This window comes from Manacus vitellinus, unplaced genomic scaffold (genome assembly GCF_001715985.3).
Source record: "Manacus vitellinus isolate BGI_N305 unplaced genomic scaffold, ASM171598v3 scaffold_25_pilon, whole genome shotgun sequence".
Taxonomy (NCBI): Eukaryota; Metazoa; Chordata; class Aves; order Passeriformes; family Pipridae; genus Manacus; species Manacus vitellinus.
Genome location: NW_021939882.1, coordinates 5,453,257 through 5,468,304, shown reverse-complemented (window position 1 = coordinate 5,468,304; position 15,048 = coordinate 5,453,257). Strand labels below are relative to the sequence as shown.

Here is a 15,048-nt window from a genome sequence, read left to right as displayed (position 1 = left end):
CTCTGGCAGTGCCACTGCCAGCCCAGCACCACTGGGGGAGCCTTGCTTAGCTTTGACTTACTGGACAGAAAAAAAATTGGTTTAATCATAGAATCCCAGAATGGTTTGGGTTGGAAGGGACCTTAAAGCTCATCTCATTCCACCCCCTGCCATGGGCAGGGACACCTTCCACTAGACCAGGTTGCTCCAAGCCCCGTCCAACCTGGCCTTGAACACTTCCAGGGATGGGACAGCCACAGCTTCTCTGGGAAACCTGCGCCAGTGTTATCCAGTCTCACTGACTGTCATCAGGATACAGGCACAGGCTCAGGGGACGGTCTGGGTTGTGGGTGCTTAGGTTTCCCTGCTGAGATCTCCTCAGAAAAATATCAGAACAAAGAGATCTTCTTGCTCTCAGGAACAGCAAAACACAGCTGGGTTTATTATGGGGATCCTGAGAGTGTGAACATGTCCCAGCAAAGAAGATTAAAGGGTTTACCTACTCATGGGTCAAGGAATAAAACTGTAATAGCAAGTTTCACTGAAACTAGGGTCTGCAGAGCAGGGGAGGGAATTGCAGCATTACATTCCTGATGAAAGAGCATGAACAGGAATCACTCCTGCTCTGTGTGTCTTAATGGATAACTGCCTGGACACACAGACATGAGATAGTGTAAACAGTCTTGGAAATGCAGTAAGAGGCAGAAATCATGTTCACTTTCTATTGATATACTCTTTTCTCTCCATCCTATCTGTGCCTGTTTCTGAGATCTGTCCTCTCCTTCCTCTGCTAGTCCCTCTCACTGCACTCCAATATTGGGGGGCACCCAGCTGCCACAGGGAACCCACTGCATTTCTCTGCTATGCAGGAGGAAGGGTACTGCTAAATTACCTCAGAGGCACTTATCCTGTCTGATACTGGTGTTAATAATTGCCATTTTTGAATGTATCAGCTTTCTTAGCACAGTTTTACTGCTGTTAATAACTGCAGCCCCATCACATGAGGAGCCCCACGTCCCTCGTCAGTGCAGCAGTGCACCAGTGCACGTACACCCCAAAAACCCAGAAGCCATAGACCAGCGAGAACAGGCTCTTTTTCTATTCAACTGACACAGCCCAAGTTCTGTTTTTAGTATCAGAAATCTCCGCAGCAAGACTGTGAGAAATATTTTTTAGCTCATCTGATAAACACGCAAATCTTGATTATTCATATGTTACTTAAAATAAAAAACCCAAACAGAAACAGATGAGACAATCCCCTCCAAGCAGCTTGGCAGGACCAGGCAGTGGACCCTGGCTTTGCCCACGTTAGCTGTGGGTGCCCTGCTCTCAGCAGCACCCAGACCCTGGCTGGTCCCACCCTCAGAGCATCCCTGTGGGACAGCCAGGCCCCATCCCTTCTGCAACACGGTCCCTCCCTCCAAACATCTGCTGCAGATGTGCAGATTTATCTCCACTTATGCCTTTAATATGGCTTTATGGCACTGCAGCCTCAAACAGCTCATTTAGAAGAGCTGTGGCAACAAGCCCTGTCCCCAGCTGCTCCCCAGGTACTCCTTGAAGCAGGGTGCTGCTCCCAGATCAGGGTGATGCTCCTGGAGCAGGGGCTGCAGGATCGACACTAAAGGGATGCTGTGAGTCCATGCCTGGGGTTGGCTGAGCCTCTCCCTCCACAGCCCAGGATCCCCCAGGAGTAGCACCAGGGCTGGGAGAGCTCAGCAGAGCAGGCTCTTGCTCCTCAGCTTCCTGCCTTTCTCTGAGATAATTTTTTTTCCTATTAAATAACACTATGAGCTGTTTCTTTTCCTAAAATAGCAACACCACCACACTCGCTGTTTGTTTTGTTTCAGTTCCTTCCCCACCAAAACAGCACAAACCCCACTGTACACCTGCCTCCCCCTCCATGTCTCACTCCATCACCAGGGTTTCCTTTAAATGGAAAACATTTAAACAGTTTTGGATTCTTCGCACACATAGCATCCTGGAATGGTTTGGGTTGGAAGGGACCTTAAATCTCATCTCATTCCACCCCTCTTTCAGGGATGGGGCAGCCAAAACTTTTCTGGGCAATCTCAACTGGCCAAGGGGAGCACCCGAAAGAGCCTGGCTCTGGCTTCAGGCTGTAAATACAGAAGGTTTGAAACCAACACCTAAACCAGCTCTTTGGTTTTTAAACAGCCTTGCCAGGGAGTCCATGGAGACACAAACCCATGTCACAAGAAAGCATCTGGAGTTGGTTTTAAGCCTATTTCAAGTACCGTTTGTTATTTTTTTCCCTTAAACAGATAACTTGGGTTCTCCCAGACCTTCTCCTAAGCAGTCATCCCGATTAACTCATTCCCCAGGTTTCCCAGTCCTGCCTCATCCCTGCTGCTCCTGCAGCACCAGTGCAAACTGCAAGAGCAGGTCTGACCCCCCAGCCTTGAGGCTGTCACAAACATCTGATGATGCTTTCACTTTTAAAACACTAATCAAAGGTTTCTATGGGAACCTGCAGGAGCAGGAAGAAGATGGGAAATTACAGGTCAGCTCTATCACTGAAAGAAAAAAAATTATTCCATTCCTTTGCCCTCGCAAAGTTTCAAGGTCACCCAGAAATACTGATTCATTGGGGTGCATAAAGGCAGAAAATACACCCCAGAGCAGTTGTCTGTTGGGCAAAGAAATCACTTTTAGTCCTTTAATGCCAGGTTTGACTGGAAACCCCGAGAGGAGCTTCACATCTGCTCTGCCTCCTGGGCAGCCAAACCCCACTCCAGGTCACTAAAAGCAACACGAGATTCCCAGTAGCTTATGGGTTCCTGGTGCCAACACAGGGCTGGGGATTGGTCGGGAAGCCCCTTTCCCTCATCCTTGCCTCCCTCATCCCTCCTCTTCTCATTCCTCCCTCCCACTCCACTCTGTCGCTCAGCCCTTGGTTCACTCAGACTCAGGTTTCCAGTTTCTCGCCAACCAGATATGACTCAACACCACACACACACAAGGAAACTTTTCCACCACTATTAACTTTCAGAGGAAGTGGAAAAAGGAGAGAAAAACACATCAGTCATAAACATACTTTGCCAAGTGGTTCATGAGCAACTGCAGCATCTGCCTGTTTTTCTCCGGGAGCCGATGAACGAGGTTGTGGATCTCTGACACTCTGGACTCCTGATTCTCCAGTTCTGTATGGGAAATAGAAGATGATTTATCTCTGCATCAGGGGCTTGTTATGGGAAGACTCATAACACTAACTCCAAAAGACATCCCAAGGACCTGCTCACACCCAGGCATGCTGTGGATACTATCCATGGCACTGCTCCTTACTACCATCTCCAAGCAGTTGAATCCAAAGGAAGACACTTAATGGGCTGAAACTGTGAGCTGAGAGCTGATGCCTGTGAACAGCCAGTGGTGAGCAGGGCAGGGCAGGGTTGGCTGTAAACCAGAGTGATTTCAGCAACAGGAATATCAGCACGTTCCCCTTCTGTATGTTCAGTGTGCCCAGCAAAGGTCAGGCGGGAGCATCCACAGTTGGATCCACGGGTACTAAGTGGGAGCTGCTGAGAGAGGCCACCAACACTGTGGCCATGGACTATGTGAGCCCTCCTGGCCCTGGTTCCTTGTACAGCTGCCAAAAGAGAGCTACCTGCTCCCAGCAAAGCCCCTTCTCCCAGGAAAGTGACAGGAACACAGCACAGACATCTGAACCACCACTGGTGCCATCGAACACCCGTGGGCATTGTTTGAACAACAACCTCCCCCGCCTTGGCAGCTGATGGTCACAACAAGCGGGAACCACCGCCAGCTCTGTGCTCCCAGCACCATCTGTGCTTCCTCTTCATCTGGTCACCTCCCAAACAACAACCTGCCCCGTGGCTCTCCATTCTTATTCTACTTTCTGGGACGGGAGCCCGGGAGGTCGGTGGGGAGGCAGCAGGGCAGAGGGAATCTCAGTAACTTGCAAATGAGGCTCCACTTTGGGAGCGGGGCCATAAACATCAACAAACTCACTCGCTGCTTTGATGAAGCTCCTTTGAAACTGGTACATCATGAGGGGCCCTGGGAGCATTCTAGAAGATAAAAAGGAAACAGGCACAAAACACATCTGGGGAACACAGTCCACACACAGAAAGCTTTGCCTCTACCACAAATTCAGCTCCATTTTGAAAAGTGCAGAATTAAGCAACAGCAACTCTAATTAATTCCCCTCATCAGAAAGAATAAGATCTATGCAAGTACCTTTGATTTATTCGTCACTAAATTAATCTTTAATTTTAGCATTCCTTCAGTAACATGGAGTTTCAGTGCATTACCAAGCCCTTGACTTTCAAGTAAATTTAAAAATAAATTAAAAAGATAAACAAGACTAGTTGTAAAACTTTCCCAATCCCTGTTCCCATTCAATTCCCCTTGTCCCCTCCCACTGCTGCATCCCTTCAGAGGGTCACACTGGTGCTGCCCACATTCCTCTGCTTTGCCAACAGTTCAAACTCTGGAGCAAATGTTGCCAATCATGCAAAATTCTGTAGTGTTCTGTGATTTTCTAGGCTGAGACCCACCATGCTAATTACCCTCACCAGCCTAATTGGATTTAGCTTCTCTCTTGTGCTCCCTCACTCTGTCAAACACAACCCAACGCACACAACAGCCACAGGGAGCAAGGAGCTGTGGTCACAACAGGTAGAAGCATGTTGTGGATAATGAGATGCTGCCGGCTGCCAACACCCGAGCCCGGTGGGAAGATACCCAGGACGATAAAGGCATCGACTTACACACAGAAATTATAACTACACTAAAGCTCAGCACCGCGTCTGGAAAAGCTCTACAGCCGCTACCCTTCACACAGCTCCTGCCACGAGCTCAGAAGGTGCAAGTCCATTGGGAAAAGCTCAGAGAAAAGCTTAAATCAAAGCAGGAGATGCAAGAATGAGCTTTTAAAATCATGTTGGCATGATATGTGCATCTGTCAGAAATGAGCGTGTTCCCCAGATTATACTCACACATGCTGGAAGGTCAGGGAAAAGCCAGAATAAATTACCTAAGAGCAGTTTCTGCTGTTTCTATCAAAGTGCTGTTGCTAAAGGTCTGCAATAAGGGGCAGTAATGTCCCAGACCACCACTGAACCCCTCCTGAAGCCAGGTGAGGGTTTTCTCCTTACCTCAGGTATGTTTTCAGTGCACTAGTAATGGTCTTGATCTCCCACTCTGCACAGATCTCTGTATCTGTCTCTGTGGCTGTTTTGGGATCTAAGGAAAAAGACAAAAAAGACAAAAGTGAAGCAAAGTGGAAACAATTCCATTTTGTGCCACCTCAGCTGTGTGGAGAGACTCTCATGTCCCATTTTATTCACTATTCCCAGCCCAGGGACCACAGCCAATCCCCACAGACATGTTGGCAGGGGAGTGGGGTCCATCACCTGGGATGGGCCACATTCACTGGGATGGGAGGAGAGAAAGGAAAGGGAATCATCCATCCCAAGCGAGGACATGGGCAGTTTGGCTCTGAGGGTGACAGGACAGAGGGCACAGCAGCCTGTGGTGCTCAGTGACAGCGGTGATGGCCAGGCACAGACAGGACACAGACCCAGGACACAGGGACCCTCTTCCCACTGATGCCAAACGTCATCCTGCATCTGCCTCCCCACCGAGGCAATCACAGCCCATCTCCTGCACAGCCACCATCAGGCCAGCAGGAAGTGGCCTGGCCATGGATACCTCAGGCACAGCACTGAGTCCCAACACGGCAATGGCTCCGTGCCGGGGTGAGGAGCACGGCCAGGGAGAGGCAGGGCATGGATGTGCCCCATGTGCTGATCTCTCCCACGTGGATGCTCCTCCACGAACACGCTTTGCTAACTCAGTGCTGGAAGCACAGTCAGGATCCTGCTCCCAACAAAATCCCAGGAAAGCCTCTGCGGGGATCCCGGGATCCCATCAGTGCCAAGCGTCCCTGGGGAGCGGCGCAGGCGCGGGGGCTCCCACCATGCCCAAGGCCAAGGCTGACACAGCCACAGCTGCTCGCACCATCTGCTCCTACAGGCTCAGCTCAGGGGGTATTTCTGCCTTTTCACAGACACAAATAATGCACTTTTGAATTTTAAAGCCCCAGGTAAGCATTGGGTAATTTTCAACCTACTTAAAAGAATGCCCTGAATAGAGTTTGGCTTTCCCTTGGAGCAATGGGTTTATTTTAATTCAAAAACAATATCGAGAGGTGCACCTGGAAAAGTAAACATGTGAGAAATGTATATTCACACAAAGATCATGCGTGTCTCACACAATGATCACGCAAATGAACTCCATCCTCCCATGTCAATGCTGAGGAAACTTCCTACTGCACTGCCTTTATAAGGAGGAAACTTTAATAGAGTCAAAATAAGCTTGGCAAAGTAAAAAAAAAAAAAAAAACACAAGAAAACAAAACCCCCCAAAAGTTCCACCTTTTTTTAAACAAAACTTTTTAACCTAAGTAGAACAAACAAGTCTGGACTGTGTGTCTCTGCAAAACTTCATCTAGCAGTTTCTAGGCAGGATCATGGCACACGAGGTGAAATTCCACAGTCGGTCCCATGAAAAGGCTCAGAGCAGCTAATCAGTTCCCCTTGACCTTCAAATTTATGAGTCTGCAAAAAGTGAGCGCCGTGGGTTCCAGCTGCAGCATCTGTCTCCCCAGGCAGCGATGCTGCAGCCAGAGCCGCAGCTCTGCCTCCCACAAGGACACACTTCCACAGGAACTGGGGTCAATGTGGGATAGGGGTTGGAAAAGCACCCCTAGCCCAAAGTCAGCATTAACCCTGGAGCTGCTTTTTGCTGCCAATCACTGATCTGATATCTCTCACGAATTTCTCCAGGGCGAGGGGAATCACCTGGGGCACTACCTCATCACCCAGTTGTAATTCTCACCAAGAGACTTCCAAAACAGCCACAGGGACGTTTCATCCCAGCAGTGAGGGGCATGAAGGAACCCACTCCCCACCCTTATGGCCCACAGGGAATAGGAGCAAGAGCAGATCAGATGCTGTAACTCATGCCAGTGCTGAATTCAGACCTGCTGGTGCCCCCACTGTCCTCTGACACACTACCACAATAAATCCTTTTACAAGAGCTCCCACTGATAAAAGTTTGCTTAGGTGCTGGGTTTTGTCCTCATTTTGATGGCACCTGGTGCTGGTGAAGGCTGGGGAGATGACCTGCCCCTGGAAGCACCCCCTCACTGCTTCACACTGGATCAGACAGTGACAAGCTCTGCTGCCCCAACCTGAAACCCACAGGTTGGGGCTGTCCCTGATCCAGCTGCTGCCCATGGGGAGCTGGTGCTCCACAGTCCCTGCACCGACCTCCTGCAGGGACACCTCATGCCAAAGCCCTTCCCAGCAGTGTCACTGACACCAGCTCAGGGAAACTTGATCTTTTTGCCATTTAAACTGTATGTGAAGCAGTAACGCTGCCCACATTCATTTCTAAATATAAGGGAAACCTGATGTTGTAAGCACAATTTGGTTCCTCCGTTCACAAGGGTTGGATCCAAACGGGAGTGTCCGAGCAGAGCGGTGCTGCTGCCAGCAGGATATTGGAGCCCTGAGGGCAGCAAGAACAGATGGGGTTTGACAAGGGGCATGTTTCTGCGTGACACTGACTTCACAGACAGCCCAAACACTGGGGCTGATGAAGATTTGATCACCCACAATTCGGGGAAAGATATGGAGTCATGGGTTTGCAAAGCATCCCAACGATTGACGGCACGGGGGATCCCCAAAGAGGGTCCTGCTTCCAGCCTCCACTCGCCTGTAACAGGGCTTCCAGCACCAACAAGTAACGAGGACACACCAGGACAAAGGAAAACCACCAGCAATATATCACCGTGTTATGAGACACGAGGTCGACAGCTGAGTGGCTTCAGTCGCCGAGGAGATAATGGATGCTGGATGGCGTCCAAAACTGGATCCCTCCCAGCTCCTGAGAGCTCTTCACCCAAGTGAGTTTTGCCATCTGTCACAGCCCCAGGACTCACCAAGACCAACCCTTCTCCCTTAGAGGAGAGTTCGGGGTCCATCGCTCTGCCAGCCCACGGGACGAGGTGCAGCAGCACAACAAGCACCACTAGAGGACCTGCCTGTGGGCCTGCTGCACCCCTGAGCACCCACCCCAGAGCAATGCTCTTCATCTGATGCTCTAAAGCAACCGTGCCCAACGTGTGCCACGGGAGAGCGCTGGCTCCCCCATCGGACCTGGGGGGCCACAGGGCACCTTCATGTGTCCCACAGCCTGTGCCAAACTTCTCTAATAAAAGCATCAGTCACCAGCTCTTGTGACTGCAGCAAACTTTCCAAATGCCAGAGCAAAGCTGGCACGCAGAGGTCCCCTGAGCCCGGATATAGTGCTGTGTCCTTCTGCTCCAATCACCCCTGGATTACCAATTTTCCATAGGTTCATGCTGACAGCAGTAACAGCCACTATGGGCTTGGATCAGTGAACACCTCAATGGTGTAAAAAGAAGGGGGAATTGGAAAAGGAGAAGGAAAAGATGTTTAAAGTGAAACATAACAGATTAAAACTTCCTGTGAGGAGAAATGTGTAGAGAAAGGAGCACTGGAGTTTTGTGAGGGCAAGGAAAATGAAGTCTTGTAGCAAAGGAATGCTAATAAGTGAAGGGAAAGACGAAAGAGACCAGAAATGCCACTTATTTCCCCCAAGGAGTAACAAACACATTTAATAGGGCGCTAACAAATTATTAAGCTTTTGTTTCCCCATTCCCACAACAATTTCATAGGTGGTTTTGCCAAGTCTGAGCAGCACCAGACAGGACTGGCTGAGAGGCAGCTGCCCTGCTCCAGCTCAGATGTGTTCTCTCTTCAACTGTGTGTCCAAGACATGCCTGGACAGACACACAGACTGCCTAGGGCTACAGCTGTGGGATGGAAATGCTAACTGCAAGGTCAGGGGCTGAAATGGTTTTGTCCCACACAGCCTGAGCCAATCTCAGCACCAGCCTGGACCACAGGAAGGGCACAGGGAGCAGGGAAGGTGCTACTGGAGGGGCAGTAAACAGAGCAGAGAGAGGGAGGGCTGAGTTCCTCTCTGGGTCAAGAATAACCCCCAGGCTGTAGCTGACATAGAACTGGGCTGGGAGTCAGGATAACAATTCTCCAGTATATCCCAAAAAGTGCGACCCAACACAGGGCTCTGCACCATGGTGGGTGATGGAAACACAATACTTCCAAAAAAGGAACCAGTCCAGGAAAAGTCAGCCATGGTGCCCCAGACCTGCGTCAGGAACAAAGACCAGCTCTCTGACACCAGACCTATTTGCTCCTACACATTCCAGTGCTCAGATCCAGCCCACAGGAATGCTGGTTCAGAGCACAAATGCACTGGGAGCAAACACCTCCTTCTCTCTGGTCATCACACCCTGTGAGAGGTGAGAGGCTCTGAGGCTGCTAGGCAGACACAGGGGGCTGCACATTGGGAGCCCCAAAATGTCATCACCAAGCTCTGTCACAGTGTGATCCAGCAGCTTTTCTCTCCTGAGCATCCAAAACTGCAAGGTCCAATGCCTCAGGCACAAGGGAAACACATGCTGAAAAGGTCTGGGCAAGACCGTGATAAACAGGCACAAGAAGGTCCGTAGGGAAAGCAAGAAGAGTCACAGGCAGCATGCAACACGCAGGAGAAAATAATTTCAAAGTGTGCTGGGAACAGGGGGGCAGGTAGGAGATGAAAACCCAAAGCTTTCAGCTATTTCTTTGAAGATTTTGCTTTGCATTTGGGAAGGCTGCCAGAACTAAAGAGTGCATATGAGCAGGACACCAGTGACTGCACCAGAGACCTCATAAAGCAACGTCCTACACGAGTCCTACCTTCTGACCTGCCAACGGTGCCCAGGGACCTCCCAGCCTCTACCAGCACATGCTCCTAAGGGCACATTCACCACAATTAGGGACTCCACCAACAGCCTCTGCTCCCAGCTGGCAAGACTTCAAAGCCGCACAGTCAGCTTGCCTTTAACAAAATACCAGATACTCACCCATTAATATACTGAGCAGCTTTTGAACTCTGGAGTTTACTCCAACAATCCGGTAGAGACCCTGCTCATTGATCCCTAGGAAAAACAAGGAGCTTATTAGGAGAAGGTCACAAGAGCTGCTAATATTTCTCTCATTTCTTTGGCTTCTCGAATAGCAAAGCCACTGAAACCTTCTCATCAATTACATAAAAAATCATAGAAGAGGGTAAAATTTGGGTTTGATATCAAGGATTTCACGTAATAAAAGTGTTACATTCAATTAGCTCAGGAATAAGGATCTAAGGATACCTTTCCTCCTCCCCACAGCCATCAGGGGAGCAACAGTTTGTCCCATGAAGGATCTGCACTTAACAAGGGAAGTTTGGGAAAATTTTACTGTGCCACATTCTTCAGGTTGAGGTCTGAGCCTTTTGCATTTCTTCACTCCCTCATGTAGGGCCAAGAGGCTCACAACAATCCTATCTGTATACAAGGAGTCTTCACAAGAGGCTTTGGGGAAGGACTGCCATGCCCACCTCTTGTTATCCCACGTGAAAGGACGTGCTTTGCAGTGTTCCTGCAGCAAGGATGCTCAAATGAACCCCTGGCTTTGGTCCCATCCCCTCTTTTGCACACCCAGTGTGTTACTGCCCAACTCTGCCCCAATGTTTGCTGAGTCCAACCACAGGGCCAACACATGTCTCGGCAACAGCATCGGCTCGAGCACATTCATCTGATGTGGATCTGAGGGTTAATGAGTCATTTTTGTCCATGAAAAGAGCAGGAAAGCAACTGCTCCACTACCAACAGCTGCAGGGCTGCCCCAAAGCTGCCCTACCTCTTGTTTCCACAGCATGGATGCACTTCTTGATGATGCTGAAGCCGATACTGTCCAGCTGGGCAGCTGCAGGGGAAGAGAAGAGAGAAGTGATGAACACCTGGCAGAGGGACAGAGCACAATGCTCCTGAATCCCTGCCATCCCCAGCAATGCTGCACCACTGCCCAGATGGGGCAGGGAGGAGGAGAAAGAGATAAATGAGGTGTTCAGGGCAGAAAAGCCTGAGTACAGCAGCTTGTACCAGGTGTAACTCAGGCAAGCACAGACGCTGACCGTCATTCCAGACTTCACATCCCTCTGAACCAGCCCCTCCACACCCACTGAGAAGCAGAGCCCTGGGCTCAGCCAGGCATCTACTTCTGTGGATGGTCAAAAATTATTTTAGTATCAAGGTGAGATAACCCAAACTTGTCTGGAAAGTTGACAACAGATTGCTTGGAAAAAAGGAAATCATATATTTTTGACACAACAAATCCCCCAAAATGGTAGCATTCTTGATGAGTCCCAGGGAATTCCTATACATCCTTTCTGCTCTGCATCCAGCTAACCAAGCCACACATGTGTTGGAGAGCAATCCAAACCAAACAGTTCTGTGATTCTAAGAAAACGTAGAGGTAAAAACATCACATGAAGAGAGCTGACAGCACATGACAGTGGAAGAGCATTAGGAACTGGGAGACGGGAATAAATTTTGGGTCAAATCTCTGTCTGAAGCACCTCCTATGCCCAGTGGGAGAAGAACTGCCCCTGGGGTGCCCATCAGCACTGTCCCTAACCACTCCTGCCCCCAGCAAGGCAAAAGTCCAGCTGAACAATATTGTCCTGTGAGCCACCACACACATCCCACTCAGCCTCACCCAGCACAGATGTGCACGGTTCAGGTTCTTGTATTAGCACAAATGAAATATTTATTTGGAGCAAATTAGGGTGTCCCGAAGGCAGCTGACTCTGCCTGAGACTGAGAGCTAAAACATTGGAGTTAATGGGATGTACAACTCAACTCATTCGTGCCAATGCAGGTTTTCACTTCTAATTTCAAGGAATTAATTGTACACAGATCCAAACACCTGCTGGAAAAATTCATCCCACAGACAGTTTTCCACCACTGCCTGGAAAACGCTGCACACAGCTATTTGTTATGGAAAATTACTTCCTTCCTACAGAAGGGTTTGGGAAACCTTCCATAGGAAGGAGACCCACAGTGTGCAAAGCTTCCCTGGGCTCCAGACTCCAGAGAATGCCCTGTTGTGAGAGACACAAGTCATTCTGTGGAGAGCAGGGCAGAAAGGGACCAGTGCCCAGGGCTGGCAGTGCCCTCACAGAAAGGCACGTGCAACTTCCCTCCTTTGCATTCCCCCTGCTCACACTGTTATTCACACATGGATCCACTGCTGCTCCATGACCAGCTGCCAGCTCACGGTTGCATGGAGCAGTCCCTTCCTAATCCCTTGTTTTGAGTTCTCTGCTGGGGGTGTTCTTTGTCTGATGAATGGCACAAGGACCCAAAACAGTGCAAAGTAAAACAGCTCTATTGTGTTTTTCTGGGCAAGCAGGCTTTCCTGCCGAGCCAACATAAGCACACAAGCTGCAGGATGCCTGTGCCATAGGACGTGTGGATATCCAGAAGCTGCAGTGCCCTTTCCTGGGCACGTGGAGGGCTCCAAGCACCACTCCCCAAACACAGATGCAGCATAAAACCAACGTGCCTTCTGCATCAGCAGGGCACAGCTGCCATAACTCAGATCACTCAGGTACAAGGGTACCTGAGAAGCACAAAACCACAGTGTGGAAACACTCTTGTACCAGCAAACCTGGTTCAGCAGGTCTGATCAGCCTTGGCTTGGCACTGATATGACCCTGACCTTTGGGTGTCCCTGCATGGTGCTGTCCAGCCAACACAGATCACTGTTTCAGGCTCTCTGAAGTGCCTGGTTTATGGAAGTGTCAATGATTTCATAAAACAACAATTTTCCTTTTGTCCCTCACATGTTTGGACTTGAGCAAAAGACACCTCCAACCCCCAAGGCCAGGTTGGACAGAGCTTGGAGAAACTTGGTCTAGTGGAAGGTATCCCTGCCCATGGCAGGGAGCGGAATGAGATGAGCTTTAAGGTCCCTCCCAACCCAAACCATTCTCTGATTCCATGATTCTATAACCCTGCAGAGCCAACTGCCCCATGGCCAAGCAGGGCTGGGATCCCACCTCCCTGCAGCAATAGCAGGGGCAGGAAACCCAGCAGTCCCCCTGGATGGAAGTGACCTGGAATAATCCCCCTAAGCAGACGAATAAGCTCTTCCACTCATTGCTGAGCTCTGGATCAGGAAAGGTCGGGGATTTATTTGCAGTAGTTACATCCAGAAATAATATCTGATTAAATATCCAAAGTGCCTTTATTCATCCTTAAATTTAACTTTTAATGAGCATTGTAAAAGCTTGATTTCCCCTCTCACAGAGCAGCTGCTCTTTATCTCAGTCATTTACCCAATGATTCAGTTCAGCAACGGCCCAGATCAAAGGCAGATTTGGATCTACTGCTGTCCACATCACAGAATCATGGAATCATCTTGGTTAGAAAAGCCCTCTAAGGTCATAGAGTCAAACTGTTGCCTCAGCACTGCCAAGGCCACCACTAACCCATGTCCCCAAGGGCCACATCCATACATCTGTTAAATCCCTCCAGGAATGGGGACTCCATCACTGCCCAGGGCAGCCTGAGCCAGGGCTGGACAACCCTAATTTCCAACAGGCCCTGTTTGCCTGTCCAAGGGCAAGTAAAAGAGCCCCCTTTGAGGCCCTCCTTCCACAGGGAAGGATGTGAGACTCAGCTCCAGGCTCTTCCTACAGCAGCAGCATTCCAGTGCCAAGGAGATGTACTAGCCAGGCTGTAATTAATCTATCACAGTAACATTTTACATTGGCAGGAGTGATACACATCACCTGTATTGCAGCTGCTGCCCAGACACACCCCCACACCCATCTGACCTTCAAGTAGCATCACATCTCTAGTGCTGGTGAGTTGGTCTCATCCCATTCTATTTTTGCCTAGCAGATTATTTCTATTTAATCCATTAATTCCTTCACTTTACGCTGATGTGGCATATCAGAGCATCAGGAAGGGGGCAGGACTGAATCAGCTCTGTGAAGCCTGGCTGGCTCCAGCTGTGTGTCGGTCGTGGCAGTGCAAGGTCAAAGCAGCTCCTCTGCCTCCCCACCACACATTTCTGTGCCATGAAATGATCACTGGCTTGAATTGTTTCAAAGACTTCAAGGAAATAAGAGCCACAGAGGCGGGGAGAAACCAAGAAGCAGAGACCAGAGAGAAACGAGTTTTCAAGTCTTACCAGAAATGAGTTTTCAAGTCTCAAACTACCAGTGAGTTGCCAAGTTTGGGAAAGGAAGATTGAGGGTTAATTTAGGTTAGATAAAAGGAAGAAGTTTTTTACAATGAGGGTGGTGAGGCCCTGGCACAGGTTGCCCAGAGAAGCTGTGGCTGCACCATCTCTGGAAGTGTTCAAGGCCAGGTTGGACAGAGCTTGGAGCAATCTGCTCTAGTGGAAGGTGCCCATGCCCTTGGCAGGGGGCTGGACTAAATGACCTTTAAATGTCCCTTCCAACCCAAACCATTCTGAGATTCCGTGACTGTGCCTGCTGGGGTGGCCAGATCCACACAGACAAGGGCACAGCAGACAGGGCAGCCAAGGGTCTCAAGGTATGTGAAGAGCTTGTGAAAATAAAGACAAGTTTTGATGGGGTCCTCAACTAATGGGGAACCAAGTGGAAGGGGAAAAAGGAGAGGGAAATGGGGAGAGAAGGGAAAGGAGTTCTTCTGTGCTGTTCCATGCAATAAGCACAAATGGCCTGGAGGATTTGTTTCCACAGAGCAGGGCAAGTCCTTCTGGTTTGCAAACTAGTGCATCTAAATCCTCCTGGCCCGTGCAGTTCAGTGACACCCACTCACCCCTTCAGCATGGCTTTCTCCCCCCTCCCAAAGCAGATTAAGATAAATCACCTGTGGGCCGATGGCCATCTGGCCACTCAGCAGGATGTAAACCCAAAAGCTCTGTAAATTTAGACAGTGGCCAAAAAGTGCCACTACAGCACTGCGAGGTGCTGTCACGCTCCCATAAGTACAAGCAGGAAGCAGAGGTATAGAGGTTTCCAGGGTCAGGAATTGCATCCGGACCCACTCAATCACTGCACTCATTTCAAGTCCTTATAGGAAGCTCCTGTATCAAGGGCTGCTGG

General features: G+C 49.7%; 1 protein-coding gene across 1 annotated transcript in view; it reads right to left on the bottom strand.

The window, feature by feature from the left end:
• The window catches only part of ARHGAP26 (Rho GTPase activating protein 26), a 92,979-nt gene that overhangs the window by 42,308 nt on the left and 35,623 nt on the right, over positions 1-15,048 (bottom strand). Inside the window, exons 12-16 of the mRNA XM_029960282.1 lie at positions 10,803-10,868; positions 9,986-10,060; positions 5,121-5,208; positions 3,973-4,031; positions 3,038-3,143 (exon numbers count right to left, since the gene is read on the bottom strand). Of these exons, the coding sequence (XP_029816142.1) occupies positions 3,038-3,143; positions 3,973-4,031; positions 5,121-5,208; positions 9,986-10,060; positions 10,803-10,868 (394 nt within the window). The remainder of the gene's footprint in view (positions 1-3,037; positions 3,144-3,972; positions 4,032-5,120; positions 5,209-9,985; positions 10,061-10,802; positions 10,869-15,048) is intronic.